The sequence below is a fragment of the Juglans regia genome, chromosome 7 (genome assembly GCF_001411555.2).
Source record: "Juglans regia cultivar Chandler chromosome 7, Walnut 2.0, whole genome shotgun sequence".
NCBI lineage: Eukaryota > Viridiplantae > Streptophyta > Magnoliopsida > Fagales > Juglandaceae > Juglans > Juglans regia.
The window spans coordinates 46,474,253-46,490,466 of record NC_049907.1 but is presented as its reverse complement, the minus strand read 5'-3'; the positions used below and the strand labels follow the sequence as shown (position 1 = coordinate 46,490,466).

At 34.8% G+C, this 16,214-nt stretch overlaps 1 protein-coding gene across 1 annotated transcript; it reads left to right on the top strand.

Moving 5' to 3' along the window:
• The first annotated feature begins 5,942 nt into the window (after positions 1 to 5,942).
• LOC108987458 (pseudo histidine-containing phosphotransfer protein 6-like) lies at positions 5,943 to 7,408 on the top strand. The gene is made up of 5 exons (XM_018974869.2): positions 5,943 to 6,150; positions 6,375 to 6,505; positions 6,674 to 6,817; positions 7,020 to 7,092; positions 7,213 to 7,408. The coding sequence occupies exons 1-5, from the start codon at positions 6,082 to 6,084 to the stop codon at positions 7,264 to 7,266; spliced, it is 471 nt and encodes a 156-aa protein (XP_018830414.1). The 5' UTR covers positions 5,943 to 6,081; the 3' UTR covers positions 7,267 to 7,408.
• Positions 7,409 to 16,214: the final 8,806 nt, after the last annotated feature.

Here is a 16,214-nt window from a genome sequence, read left to right as displayed (position 1 = left end):
AATTATCATGTCTTGTTAAAATATCACCACATGTATAAAATAATATACATCCACACTACCATTATATTAGTTATAAAGAGATTTTATAAAAATAAAATTTATAAATTGACGTAGTAGCACTATTATTAAATGTATATATATATTCTAAGTAATGTTATATACTACACTCTTATTTTATTTTTATCATATTAAGTAAGATGTGGCACATTATTAGATAATAAATAAATATCCAAGAAATAATTATGAGTAGTGTCACATCATATTTAGTGAGACGAAAATGAGTTAATAGTATGATATATAGAATTTTTTAATGATTATTTAATAATTATAAATGTGTTACATCTTATTTAATGAAATGAAAGTAAAATAATAAAATAGTACATAAAATTTTCCATATATTCCTATACCATAACAGTGATAGAACCAAAAATAAAAATTTGAGAAGATCAAGCGTGTATTATTATTAACCCTCTTTAATTTTGTTGCTACGGAAAATCACATTCAACGAAGAAGGACATGAAAAGACAACATTATTGTAGTGGATTTTTTTAGTTGGAAAATGTTAAATATATTTAAGAAAAATTTATAAAAATTTAATTTATCTACATGTTAATTATTGATATGTTACAAATTATAAAATTAAAATTAAAATTAAAATTTTAAATTTTAAAAAAGTTTAACAAAATAAATTTTATAAATAAAATTATAAATATACATAGCAATACTCTTTAATTTTAGTTATGGATGGTCTTTTCGTTCAGGTGGGAGTGGGACAAAAGTGAAACGGACGATACATTCCAATTGATACGAATTGAGGTCTTCGATTAATTCAACAATAAAAGAAAACTTATACGATTCTGGAAATTTTCTTATTTTGGGGTCATTTATGTATGTTAGCGTATTTACGCACGAATTTCTTTTTCAAGGTAACATCTTCTTTCGTACTTTTATATTTTTATTATTTATCCGTGACAAATTATTTGAAGAATAATTATATTAGATATATAGCTAGCATCAGAATGTGCAAATTTTCCATATTCACTTTAAGAAAGGGAAATAATATTTCACAAATGTAACACACAAAAGTTATCGTTTTTTTTTTTTTTTTCATTTAGTGCTTAAGGTATTTTTTAATATTTTTTTTAATTTTTTAAAAAAATATTTAAAGAGTTTTAAAAAATATTTGAAAAAAAAACAAACAAGATTGGGCCTGGCCTTGTCGGTGGAGAGTTTATGTGGGTGTAGCATCACCCTTTAAGAAAATGTGAGTTCAATTATTAAAAAATAATTTTTTATATAAATTCTAAATTTATCCATTTAAAAAAATACATGAAACTTGAGAACTATAAATAGAAAAATTTTATTCATCATTTTCACACCATATACCACATATAATTCTTTATTTTTGTTGTCACTTATCAAATGTGTGGTGTATGAATAATAAGTAGAATAATTCAATTAGTTTAAGAATAATAAAACTAAAAAAATTATAAATAAATAAAAATAAGTTCAGCATGTGATATGTGAGGATGATGAATAATAAAGTTCTTTTAAATGAAATTAAAAGAGTTGGTTGATCTGATGTACCTAATATTAAAGAGAGATTGTTTGTAATTATTTCCACAGACTTTTTTTCTTTTATTTCTAAGCAAGCCCGATGTATTATTAAGCGATATAGAAATACATGAGCAAGGGGCAGGGGGACCACGACGAACAGTCTCTCTTAACTAATGCAACACTATATAAAAAGAAAAAGAAATGGTCCCTACAAACAAATAAATGTTTCATGCCCTACCTTTCTAGGAGGGAGCCGAACAAAGTAACAACTTTTATACAATCTGAGAGTGAGATTGTAGTTTCATGACAATAGGCCATGGTGATTGTAGTGATTGCATTTTATCTTGAAGTAACTGTTAGAGAATTCCATTGTCTCGTCTTCACGATCCAATGGCCAAATAGGATAATTTTTATAATAAAAAATCAGTTAAAGAATTCAAACTGCATCGTGTTAAACGTCGTCGCAAAATTTCACACTTTTTCAAAAGAGTACATGTGATTCTCGCACCAAGGGCAAAAGTAAAAAAAGTATGGCTCGTGGGTTGTGGTGGAGAGAGACTGTCGAGGGACTAAAAAGGAGGAGGTGATCTTCGAGCACCATCAATTCGAAATATTTTACTAAAATCTTTACATATAAGAATACCCTAGCAAAATTTGGAAAAAAATAGTAAGGAAAACAATAATGAAAGTAGTAAGATAGAGACAAAAATTTACGGGTTATAGTTTGGATCAACTCTGATAGATTTTCAGATCTATGACGACGCATGGTGCCCATGCTCCTGTCTCTTTACAGCCACAACTGTTAGATCTAAAGGACTTTATGGTGGTGAGTCCATTGGTCTGTCACATGTGGTGAGAAAAGCTCTCAGAATTGATGGCGTGTGAGGCCCAAATGCGGTTGTTGGCGCCACGTGAGGTCTACGTGCAACGATTTTTGGGAAACTGTCACTTCTCTCTGAATGATTTGTGTAATAATATACAATATAATTGTATTATAGACTATAGTGATAATATATAGTTATTTATTTAAGATTTTAAAATTTAATATCATATTAATTAGTAATTTATCATATAATACAAAATAATTTTATATATAATTATATACATTATATATAAAAGTTATATATAATATAAAAAATATTTGATACAATATAAAAAATTAAAAATATATATATATGAATCGATCCGGTCTTAAAAAAAAGAAAATCGAAACTGGACTGATTGAAATCGATTTTAAGAAAAATAGAATCAGTACCAGACCGGACCAAATCCACCAGTTCGATTTGGTCCGATTTAGTTTGATTTACCAATTCATCAAAATTTTTTTTTTCACCCCTAAAGCAAAAAGTTGAGAGATAACATTAATGTTCTTGGGTGACCTAATTCCGTACTGATTATGTAATGAGATACTTGAATGATTTGTGTAATATATAATGGGTGGCTCTACAACTACCGTTAGAAGCTTCAGCTAGTTTATTTTTTTTTCACATGTATTTTTTTAATAATTTTAAATATATTTTTTTAAATAAATTCACAATATTATTAAAAACACTTATTTAATTATTAAGAAAAAAAATCCAACAGTAGCGAGGAGTAGCATTTTCCATATATAATACATGTTGCACCAAGTTGTGAGACAACATTAATGTTCTTGGGTGATCTCATAACGTACTCATTGTGTAATGCGATACCTTAATCATTTGTGCAATAATACTTATTATATATTTTTTGAAATCATCATTTATTTTAAAAGTTTAAATTGATAAGAATATGTAGATTTTTATTATTTATTTTATATCATAATACTTCCCCGTATATGTGGACCAGATTCTTCCTCAATAGGTAGCCCAACACGTGGAATGTTTAATTAAATGGGGTAAAGTGTAGATGTAGGGTTCGAATTCGAGACTTCTGCTATGATACAATGTGAAATTACTACTTGTCCTAAAAAATTAAGCTAATAAAAAGAGGTAGATTTTTATTATTTATTTTATATCTTAACATTTTTTACCAATTATTTTTAGAAATTTCGTGATTATCATAGTCTCATCTTTAGTGTATATTGTAATTTTTTTTATTTAAAGTATTTTTTAAATATTTTTTAAAGATAAAAAAATATCAATATATTAACAGTTAATTCCTTAACTTCTAAGTAAAAAAATTAAAAAATATACATGAAGGTTAAAGTTGAGGATGCAAACTTTGAAAGCATAGCATCATTTTCTTTTCAAGTATATTCTTTGAAAAAATCTAAATCACACTCTACTGTTTGTAGAGTCCCCAGCACACTCAACGTGCTGGGGTGAAAAAAAAAAAAAAAAATCTTCACAGTGTGCTGCGGCTTCCGGCTGTTCCCAAGCATTTCTCATATTCTTTTGAGTTTTACTACACAATCTTTATCACACTCTATATTCTATATTTTTTTAAATTTTTAATATTTTTGTAAATATTTTTTTGAGTTTATTATTTTTAAATTATTTATTTATTATTCATATAATAAATATTTGATAAAATAAAAAATAATATGAAGTGTAAAATGTTTGAAGATTGGAAAGATTTATTGTATTCCTCCACCCAAACAAAAATAAAAGAAAAAATATTTACATTAGCTTACTATTTATTACACACTCAACACACTTAGTGTATTAAATTAAAAAAAAAATAAATTAATGTATGGTGTGTGGAGAGTATAAGCGAATTACTCTAAATAAAAAGGTAAAGGCATTATCTATTTTGCCACGTGTCAATATGACCTATTGAGTAGCTCGCATGTCACCGTCACCTCCATCCAGACTCCAGAGCTTTTACCGCGCGCTCTATTCCTCCCCATGCTTCAATGCAGTTTCAGAGCAAGCTCTGCCATAACAGTAAACAACAAATGTAAACATTATTCTCTCCACACAGAGAGAGACCCAAAATAAAATAAGAAAAAATTTAATCGTAAATGATTCTATGTATTAATAAGTATATTTATTTAATATGTTTGATCAAAAAATAAATTTTATTAAAAATAATAATAATTTAAATATAAAATACGAAGATAATAATATTAATATATAGATTAATACGTAAATTTATTTCTACGTAACAAAACTTATAAAATAAAAATGAAGTGAAGGCATAAAATGGGAAGCAGAGGATGTGCTTGGCAGAATGCAAGGGATTTTTTTTTTTTTGAAGTAAAAAAAGGTTCTGTGAAATTTTTGTTTTGTGTTTTTTAAAGCAATTGTTTCATATTTTCTTCTATATCAATTTAAGGATAGGTGAAGTGACTGACAATCACCGGTTACAGGCAGTTGTCGGGTGGGAGTGAGAGTACAACGCCGCACAGCTCTGCCACAAACAGACAGCACGCGTGGTGACCGGTTACGGGGACAGCAGGTAAAGACCATCCCCTTGAGGCTTCAGCTTGTTCCAGTTCGGAGAGAAATGTGGTTTGTAGGCTGGTCCGGTAGATACCCCGCATTCACCTCGATAAGTTCCACACTGCACGCCCTCCTCCCCATTTTATTTATAATTTATTCCAACCCACACTCTCGTGCGTGACTCTCCCCCCTCTTCAATCCTACACAATTTTTTTTTTTTTTTCATCCATCTCTTGAAACAATAACGTGCCGTTTGATTACGAGAATTGTTTCATTGATCTTATTATTATAATTTTTTTAAATTTAATAATAATATTATTATTAAAAAATTAATATTTTATTTAATTTTTAATTTTTGTCTTAACTTATTGTCTAATGACACCTAATTATACTCAGCATTTTACATACCGCACACTACATCTCTTTTAATTTTTTTTTTTCTTTTAACAAGTGTACGATATATAAATAATAAATAGAGCAATTTAATATATTTAGTGTAGAATAATAAGTAGCGTTACTCATCTATAAATGAAACTCACATGCCATGCACCTTCGTTCGCTCCACATGATAAGCAAGTAATCTCCCCTATGCAGATGCATTCATCTAGCGTATGTAATCTTCAAAGGATATGACTCTTGACTCTAGCAATATAGTAGCACTATTAAAAAATAAAAAATAAAAAATATTTACAGTCATATAATTATAAACATCGCACACTTAATTTTAAATAAAAATAAATATATATATATATAAGATGTACATAAAAAAAAATTTAAATTTTAATAAGAAAGATCACTTTTTAAAAAATAAAAAATAACAAGTTATGACTGTATTACTCTTAAAAAAATCAAGTAAGAAGTGCCAAAAACTTTTGGTGCGTGTAAAAATACAGTCTTTATGGTGACTTTTGTGAGTATTCTTTTAGGCTAGCTGTTGCAAAGGTGGGGTCCAAGCCACCGCTTGCCTTTAAATAGTTGTCACGACTGAGTTGTATTCCCGGTCCTGAAGTACACAAAACCCTAAACCCCGAAGCAAGTGAAGGAAGAAAAGAAACCAAAAATCTCTCGGTAGGGGATTGAAAGCCAAGCTAGCTAGCTACTTCATTACTGTTGTTTTCGGGTTCAAGAGTGATTAGCCAAGACGGGTCTTCCTATTTGGATGCTTGGGTTGGGTGCGGATCGGTTGCGGGCCGACATGAATCGTTTGCTCGCCTTACTCTTCCACCAGGTAATCTTTCTCGTTTCTTTCGCTGTTATTGTCGTTCCAATGCCAGTATCACTTGAATTCTCAAACTCTGCGGGGAAAATGATAAACAGCAGACTGAACTCTCCATTTCTATATATTCCATACTTTTGTCAAGCAAAGAGCTACAATTTTGATTGCTTTTTTGAGTGCCATATCTATGGTACTTCGGTCGTGTATGAAAGATATATGACGGTTTGTTTTTGCAGGGTGTGCTGGATGAGCAATTCTTGCAGCTTCAGCAGCTTCAAGATGAGACCTCTCCGAACTTTGTCTGTGAGGTTGTTAACATCTATTTCCATGAGTCTGAGAAGCTCTTAAGAAACCTCAGAGGACTGCTGTGAGTCCCTTCTATATCTTACACACGCACGCACCCACACACACTTACACAAGCAACATTTTGTTTTGCTCGAACGGGTTTTGGTAAAAGGTATTTGAATTCTAACATTTGTTTTGTTCTGATTATTTTAATGGGGTTAAATTGGTTATTGCGTTTGTGATGCGACAGGATGGAGAGGGACTTCTCGGACTACAAGAAAATGGGAATCCATTTGAATCAGTTTATGGGTAGCAGCTCGAGCATAGGTGCCAAAAGAGTCAGAAACGTTTGCGTCGCCTTTCGCGCTGCTTCTGAACAGAACAACCGTGCCGGGTGTGTGCGCCCTTTCCTCCTCTAGACTCGTGCTTTTGCACCTTTCCCTTTCACTTTTTCACCGCCCCCCTCCCTTCCCTCCCTGTAGTCAGAGGAGTGCACGACAAAGCGTTACTTTTTGGCTATTTACACCTAGAGAGTAGAGAGTGAGCGCTACAAATGTTGCTAGAGAATTTTTACAATCTGGGATTTTTGTCTTCAGGTGTTTGAGAGCTTTGGAGCTGCTAGAGAATGAGTATTGCTACCTCAAAAACAAGTTGCACGAGCTGTTCCAAGTACATCCACGAACTGCCCTTCTCTTTTCTTTTGCATTAATCTCTCAATCTTTTCTCCATCGTTCCTCCTCTCCATTGAATACGAAAGTCTAACGCCATGATGGTCCTTTCATGATACAGATAGAACAGCAACGTGTTTTGGCAGCTGGTGCGAGATACCCAATGCAAAACTAAAAGCATGCCATAAATAACAAGGGTTATTTGAGTGCCGCCTTTCTGTTTCCGGTTCTTTGCTAAAAACCAAGCTAACCCTCTAAAACATTGTAGTACATGTGAGTGTCTGGCGAAGAAATCAGAGATGGGGTTTATTTTTCTACGTTCACCTGCTCACCCATGTCCAATGCATAGACTAGTCCTATGTTTTTGAATAATGCATGCGTGGCCGTAGCCGTAGCCGTGGCCGTGGCTTTGAATGCGAATGAATCCTCATTAAGAGTTTTGCTGTACTGAATTCCTGACTCTCACGTAATTGTAAAAGTTTTGAAAGCCTATCTACTTTTAGTTCCCAAGTAATAACTGCCTTTTTCTCTTCGTGCTGTCACTTGCTCAGTCAGGAAAAAATATATATATATATAAATATTAGAGGTCTCGCTTTTATCAACAATTAAATACCCAGTAGTACGTTAAACCTGCAGAAAACGGCTACTAACTATCACTGTCGTTCTATCGGACATGACAAATCAATCAATCATTCAGGAGTAGCTTGCCAGGGTTCCGACTCTAAAAACTCACGGTCAAAAAGTTTACCCAATTTCGAACAGTCCCAAGTCACAGAACCTGGTCTTGCCCAGATACATATGCGGCTGATTGATTGATATACATTACTAGTTACTTTTCAAGCAGACGACCTTTCCTCTCTTCCAAGATACTGCTTCTTCCCAATGACCAGTAAAATGCGATAAAGGAATTTGTTTTTAGTAATTTTACGTACGAAATTATGTAAACACCCATAATCGTTTTAAGAAAGAATAAATTTTATTATTATTTTTTATATAAATCTCATATTTTTTTTTATTTTTTTTAAAAATAATTATGTGGAAGTTGTACAATTTACAATTATAAATATATTTTATAATTTTTCCCTCTTTTTTACAGTACCAACAGTAGACAGTTATTTTCATGCTCATTTCATAATTATTTTTTAAAAATGGAGTTATTTTTACAAAATGATGATATTTTCATTCAGTTCTCGATCCAGATAACGTCGATCATTGATTCAATACACGATGGCTTTCACGACAAACCCAACTAATTTACCTACAGATTGCCGTAGAAAAAACCAAGTAAAACCAAAGAATGCCTAGGAAAAGGGAAAAAAGAAAAGAAAAAGTGATTGCTGGTGTACATCAATCATGATCAAAACGAGGCAAACTGTGAAGCCTTCCTCCACATTTGTTTTTAAATTGATGGTGGTTCTAATGAATTCTAGGACCGCACTAGCTAGTAGTGAGTCTGTTCTCTTATTAGAAGATTCTTTTTGGCTTCTTACTATTTATTTCTACTGATCTGGGAAGAATACGATCAATTTACAATTTTCTTGGTAAAAGTCATGAAACAGATAAAGACAGAAAGAGATCGAACCCACGTTTTTAGTGTAGGGAAAACGATTTTATAATTTTATTATCTGATTTATCTTACTCTTATGGATGAGTACTGTTCGGCTTCGACATTTCCATGGGTTTTGGTCCCATTTCTTGGCCCAACTCTGTGAAAAGTGGCCCGTGGCCCGTGGACCGTGGGACTTGTACCATGTGCATTTTTTTCAAGATTTCGTTTTTTTTTTTTTACTTTATATTATTTAAGATAAATTATATTTCGAATTTTACTATTTTCATTTATATGAGTTAAGAAAAAGTCTACGGAATGGGCCAGGTTAAGAAAAAGAATTTTACTATTTTTTTTAATTAATTCAATTCTTCTATTTATTATTTATTTATTAAATATTTAATAAAAATAATAATAATAATTAAAAAATATATAATTTACAAAAGTTATGTGAATGGTAGAAAAATGTGTAGACTTTTTCTAATTATAAGCCCTGCCGCGCACCATTGAGTTGACGTCACTTTTCATTTCTTTTTTCTTCTTTCTTCTGACAGCGTGCTCATGTTCAGTCAGTTCATTTTGGTGTAATTCTCGGCCTTTAAAATGCCCTTTTATTTTGTGTGTAATTCTCTTTTAGTTTTTACGGTACAATTGAATTTGGATAATGGAATAAACTTTGGACAATGTTAGAGTGATTATCAAATATGCATAATACAAATGAATTTTTTTTATTTATTATTTTTCTTTAATCAAATTTTAAATATCTTTAACAATTAGGAAAAAATAAATAAATAAAATAAAAAATTCATTAATAGTCATTTTCTTAACCATTAAATATATATATATATATATATATAAGTGTTCACATTTAATAAGTATACTATCATTTTCCATAAGATTTTGTCAAGGCATTAACTTGTGCAATTGGAACTATTATATTTTATTCTAGATTCATTGAGTTTCTAACTTTCCTTCATTTCTAGCTTGGCTCTTGAATAAGTAAATTAGTCAAAGTCAATAGAGGGGCAAGGCCAAGACTAATGTGGCACATGACGATAATGTGAGTGGCAAACATTTGTCTGGGAGACGAAAATATAAGGATAAAAAAAGATAAAAAATAAATTGTACTAATGAAAATAAGCAAAAAATAAAGACTAAAAAAATATAAATTTCAGCAAAACATGAGCATTGGTCTACATTCACAATGAATGACTATCCAGCAAAATATGTTCCATCATTATTTTGATTCATGAATACTTTGTATTCATTAGTACTAATTTGGAATTCATTAGCATTGGTCTGCATCATTAATTTGGAATATGTCAAACCATGAGCATCAGTTTGCATCATCATGGCCATTTTACAAATACAACAACTTGCCCAATGACTTAGAGCAATTTAAAGGTTCCTACAATGCCTCAAATTCAACAAATTTGTCAAACATTACATCAAAATTCAACTAATAATGAAGTGATGCATTTAAACTTTCTCATAATCACTTCAGTGCATAATTTTCTTAATATCTTCAATTTTCAGGACTTCCAGCTTTGATACAGTGCATCTGCTATGAATGATACACATTGTTAAATAACACAAGGGACTGTAAATAACAAAATAACAAGTAAAATGTTGTTTGGTTGTGAGCATACACCTGAGTTATGACATTGTGTTGTGTTCCTATCATAGAACCTTGTGGCAAGTTAGCTGTATTGGAAATTAAGTATTCGTCCATTCCACCTTTTTCTATTGTTTCACATGGCTATGTTGGAAGAAATATATATATGCACATATGAATACTTCATATTATTTACTATCAATAATCATCGTTGAATACAAATTTCTTCATAAATAAATAAGTGATTATTAGAAATAAGTAATCAAGTATAACATGATTTTTTTTCCTTTTATTTATGCCACTAGTGTCCCTTACCTGCTTCTTCCCCGTATTTGACCTCTTGGAAATCTTTTTTATTGGAGGCACTCTCTGCTTTGATGGCAGCTTGCCTTTGCCTCGCATAACGTGAGGACTGAGTATTTTTGTTGAGCTCACTATTGTGGGGTCAGTGGGATCATTACCTCTAGAAGGTGTAGTCGGAAGTCTTGAGGAATGATAATTGCCATCCGTAACATCTAACCACTTCAGCATATCAATACAATGTACCTCCATTGTAAAAGCATTTTTTGCGACCTCACAACATTGCCTTATGATTCGATCATATCTTCATGTCTCAGGATTTCCACTCAAACCATCGTAACTACTCTTAATAAGAGTATACATTCGTTTTATATCTTCCTCCATCGTTCCAAAATATAATTTCTAGCCACAGTTTGAACATTTTGTGTATCTAAAACAGAGAGAGCATGTCGATACATGATACCTCTCGTTTCAAATAGCTCCACAACTACACTTCACCTCGAACTTATCTTTATTAAAGTAAACTGAAAATGCAACTAATTTGACAAAATCATTAGTATTAATTTCGTTATCCACATGATATGTTGAAATTGCATCTTCGGTTTTGTAAAGATGAGAATTGCAACAAATCATTCCCATTATTTTCTTTTGCACTTCCTTAAACTTGACAATTGTGCACACATGTTAATGAAATATAATCTCAAATGGTAATGAGATATGCACGAGATTGTGCAATTAAAAAAGTGGAAGTCGTGCAATTAAAAGAGTCGAAGTCTGGCTGCATATACAAATTGCTAACTATTAAAAAACAACAATATTTATCATCAACAAATATTGTATCATATATAATGTGATTAGAGTTGGGTCTAATTGAACGTAGGGATCGGGTTTCTTAAGAACCTAACTGAAATTAAACTAATATATTTTTTAGCTTAACTAAAACGAAAGCACCTTTTTCATGACAAAATCGTTGCGTTCACGTTGGCAGAAAATTCTTCATGGTGTCTACTTGTTCATGACGACATCAGTATGCTCACACCGACGGTAGCATCTTTTTCACGTCGGCGGCAGCGACTTCCTGGTGCAGAAAATGACTGTAGAAAAGAAACAAGATAATCACAATGGCGACAGACAGACACACTTACAGCTAGGCTTTGAATGATGGAGGACGAAAATTGAAATGGCTGCATACGAACATCTACATGATGATCCTTTTCGTTTAGATTGAAAGAGAGAAAAGAGGAAGAAAAGGGGAAATGAGCTGACTGAAATGCAAAGTTTTCTTTTATGCTAAAGGCATTTTAATTGTTTTTTATTTAAAAAATTCAAAATTCAAAAAGAAAAAAAAGGGAAAAAAAGGAAAATGGGGATGTCAACTCAATGGTGCGCCGCGGAGCCAATTAACTGGGGCCGTTCTGTAGCAACACTCATTGTTCGTTTTGATTTATTTATGTTGTTGACTTGTGAATTTAATCAAAGTGTTATCCATGACAAATAAAATAGTATTTCTTTAATTTTTATTGTGGTGTGAAACACATGACTGTATCGTACATGGAAAGTGGAAACCTTTGCTATCGAGGGAGATTCTCAAAAAATGCATGTCTCATCAGTCTCAGCATATGGCCCATCACCCACCGTCCACTTTTTAGCACAACTTGATCGAATCGTCCAAAACATGGTTTTCTTCTAATTGCATATCATGTCGTTAACTTCAACAGACGCGGCAAGTTTGTGTCCATAGCGTCTTTCTTTGTTTGATCGGCTATCAAAGAAAGTATCGTTGTTTCTTTACAATCATACCATAATTTTTTTTATCTTAAATGATTTTTGTTTAATTAATTAATCTGTAAAATTGCTTAAAATATAAATCAATTAATGTAAAATAAAGGCTAATTTGTACATGTTTCTACCTTAAATTTTTATCTATATTAGAGAGAATAAAATATCACAAGCCCATAATAGGTCTCAAAGCTCAGCCCAAGGTAGAGTCTCGTCAGGAGAAAAGAGAGAGAGAAAGAATGAGGAGATAAAAGAGCAATAAAAGAAAAGGTTCGAGGGAAAAAGATGAGATGTGACGTAAAGAATGTGAGGGACATATGATAAAGGAAAAACATCATACCACTTCACTAGGACGTCTTTGAGACGATTTAGGGTTTAGACTTCAACTTTCTTGGGAGAGCTTCTTCAACCTCACAACTAGAGCACCAATGACAGAGCCACCATCAGAAGATAGACATGCGATTTCCATTGTACAACGAGAGTAAGAGACTTTGAGTAACTGTAAAATAATTATATTATAGTGGATTCTCCCCCTCAAATGACCTGGGTAGTAGGCATTATGCGAACCACATAATTCTGTGTGTCTCATTCTCTTTATTTTCCTTATATTTATTTCCATTCACTACCATGGATGTATGTAGGGACATCATACAATTGCATCAGAAACTGCCAGGGGTTCCAAACCACATCGACCAAGGTCCGAACTTCTCAGTGGGCCAGGGATGACTCATTCTCCCCTTCTGACCTGTTACCCTATTTTTAGGTGTTAACAATTGGTGTCGTCTGTCAGATCTTATTTATTTTCTATATCGGAAGTGAGAGAAAGATGATTTTTCGGCGAGTTAAATAATCATTAAACGAGTAGTTGAAATTTTTCCAGATAAATATTCTGGACCTTTCAAATTTTATTTTTATGAACAACAATGTTGTAAAAAAAAAAAAAAAGGGCGAGTGAACCTTTTCTCGCCCAGGTATAATCAAACACTTTGGGTGCACCGGATAAAAACAGGGGCGAGTACACGGGAGTATTGTGCCCTTAAATGCACTCTGCGCACACACATGCACCTCCCAAATCACCGCCAAACATAGCCATCTGCACACACTAGTGCACCATGGGTGCAAGTTGCCTTGCAACTAGAGGTCGTGAGCCCCGTTGACTCGTCAGTTGTAACCGGATGAACCACTGGTGGACTCTGGCTCCGTCATGACGACCCTTGTTTTACAGGGCCGAGAACAATGCACCACTTGTGCACCTTGTCATGCACGTGGCAAAAACTACTTTGCCCAGCCATGGCGTGACCGAGGGAGAGTGCTGACATCCTCCACGTGGCCCTTCGGCTTCTTCTGTCCCCTCCTGAGTGGTCCCCGATTACCATGGTGGGCATACGGTGGCCTGCGACCTCGCACGACGTGAATGCATAACGTGTAACGCAGTGATGGCAAACTGCTGTGAGGTCCGTTGTCCCAATCGATGGTCACCACTTGGACAATCGACGCCTTCTATTGGCTCAAAGGTCGTCCCTGACCACTACGATGGACACTAGGTGGCCTACGGCCATGCATCGAGTGCACGACAACTGATGAAAAGCTCACAGCGAATTGTCGTGAGCCCCTTGTCCCACCGGCGGTCACTACCAGAGCTGCCGACAGTTTCTTCCACTACGAGAGTGGCCCACGTCCATGGTGGCAGCATGTTTTGTGCGCTTGGGATACGCATGCATGGTGATCACTTTACTAGCTGCCTTCGGACTCCAACGACCTTCAACAGCCACCACCCCACTGGCGTTTTTGGCATATTAGTTCTCGGCCACAGAAAATGCTGGCGAACCTTGCCACCGGTCACACCTCCTCACCCACAGGATGAGCGACATGGCCTCATCTGCTCAACCACCTAGTTGCAGGGACACCTTCCTCGGCTAAGTTACTCAACGTCAAACTCCTTGGTTGAGACTGAAACTTTTCGGTAACAGTCAGCTCTTCGCCAACCTATCACTGACTCAACTGCATGCTCGACCACATGCCTATCTCGGCCATACCCGTCACGGCCATGCACGCTCCAGCCATGCAATCAGCCATTTTGGCTACATTCACGCAATGGGTAGTCACATATCTTGGCCTCCAACATCTCGGACAGAAGCGTCTCTACCTCCAACGTCTCACCCAAAGCATCTCGCCTATTTCTCCGACCACAACTCCACAATGATGGGAGCCAAAACACGAAGACCCTCAACATCACTGTCGACACTACCTACCCATGAAATTACACGGCCAAAAGGGATGCATTGACGGTCACACGTCCCAAGCAACGGTTAACCCAGGTGGTCAAAGCTGCACAACGTATGTTAGACAAACTTGGAAAAAAAAAAAGAGAGAGAAGAAAAAAAAAAGGAAAGAAGGAAAAAAGAAGAGCGAGGAAGAGAAGAAACAACCACCTGCGGCAGGCATTTTCAATCAAGGAAAAATTGGCTACAATAGCTACAACACCCCAGTTTGTCTTTCTCTAAATTTTATGTGAATTTTATTTTTATTATCATAATTGATTCCTGTGGTGTGAAACATAGTCTACATAGCCTCGCTTGGGCACCGCTTGGACGTCTCAATATGTCTTTATCAGAATGGATTTCTTGGCATTAACGTGCATGCAGGCTTCTTGGACCTACATCATTTTCGAAACATGGCTGCTCATGGGCCTCGCTGGCACGCCTAAAACCTTGGCCACACTCCAACGAGAGGACTTAGGTGCTCAAATTCCACACTTGTTATTGGAAATTAACAATGCTAATCGGTTTGGCTTCTGTAGCACGGTTAAGTGCCCCGACTGCTTGACTTCCCTCATGCTGCCATGTCAATAAGATGGGTTCAGGCTTACGCACTGCCTGACGTTACTCCCGGGACAACATGTCCACCAGCAAATGTCAGGTGTCCGTAATCATGCCATAACTACGAGCAGCAGATTGCCTTCGAGAACGAGCATTTGGTTTTAATGTGCCTTTAAACTCCACTATGGGCTCACGTTGGTCACGTTGGAGAATGAGTCGTTGGGCTCACAACCGCCTAAGGTGGGCCCAGGGGGTCGACGGGTTCCCTTATCACTTTGAGTGTGATAATACAAACAAACAATGACAGCAAAATGGAAACATTAATAGCAATTTACATCGTAAGAGAAAAATTCACTAACACCAACGACAACAAAAATGTCGGATGAATATATGCTTTTTGACAACAACAGACATTCATACAAATGAGCTGACTGACTACTTACCTTCCTCATGAGCGTCAACATGTGAGTTCTGTCTTACGAATTGTTCTACCTCCATAGTCCAGTCTTACGAACTACTCAACCTATGCCATCCTAAAGAGACAGGTCAAGATTTTCAGCTTCTCGGCTTATCACCACTTTCATAACGAGTCCACAGGCGGGAAATGTTAGATACCGTTCGGCCACCTAGGCTCCGAATAGGCTAGCAAGTCGCTTGACTGCCTGATCACCCTCACGTGCATAAGATCTAAGCTCTGCGTTCCCACCATACGTGGCCGTGTATATCTCTCAGCAAAGTTGAGTTACGCACTTGCACCTTACGCGATCGAGCCTATCTCTTGCCAAAGTTGAGCTCCGCCCTCCCACCTTACGTTGTCGAGCCTATTCTGTCTAGTGTCGCGCTTGAAAATTTTTATCGCGGACTGCAAGCGAAACATAAAATCAAGGACTCACTCCCGAAATTTATTTTCTACAGATTTCTATGAATTATCTCTGTCTCGTATTTTATCTTAAAGATTCTTAAGGCTTTCTTTCAAAGTGAATTGACCTTAAAAAATGTAGACAACTGTAGGGGATAAAATATCCTAAGCCCATAATGGGTATCCATGGCTAGCCCAAGGTGGA

What these genes read in the sequence shown, in the direction of transcription:
- LOC108987458 (XM_018974869.2), top strand. Translation starts at nt 6,082, where the DNA reads ATGCTTGGGTTGGGTGCGGATCGGTTGCGGGCCGACATGAATCGTTTG. An exon ending in GAACAGAACAACCGTGCCGG is followed by an intron (nt 6,818 to 7,019) that starts GTGTGTGCGCCC and finishes TTTTGTCTTCAG; the next exon opens with GTGTTTGAGAGCTTTGGAGC. An exon ending in AGTTGCACGAGCTGTTCCAA is followed by an intron (nt 7,093 to 7,212) that starts GTACATCCACGA and finishes TTCATGATACAG; the next exon opens with ATAGAACAGCAACGTGTTTT.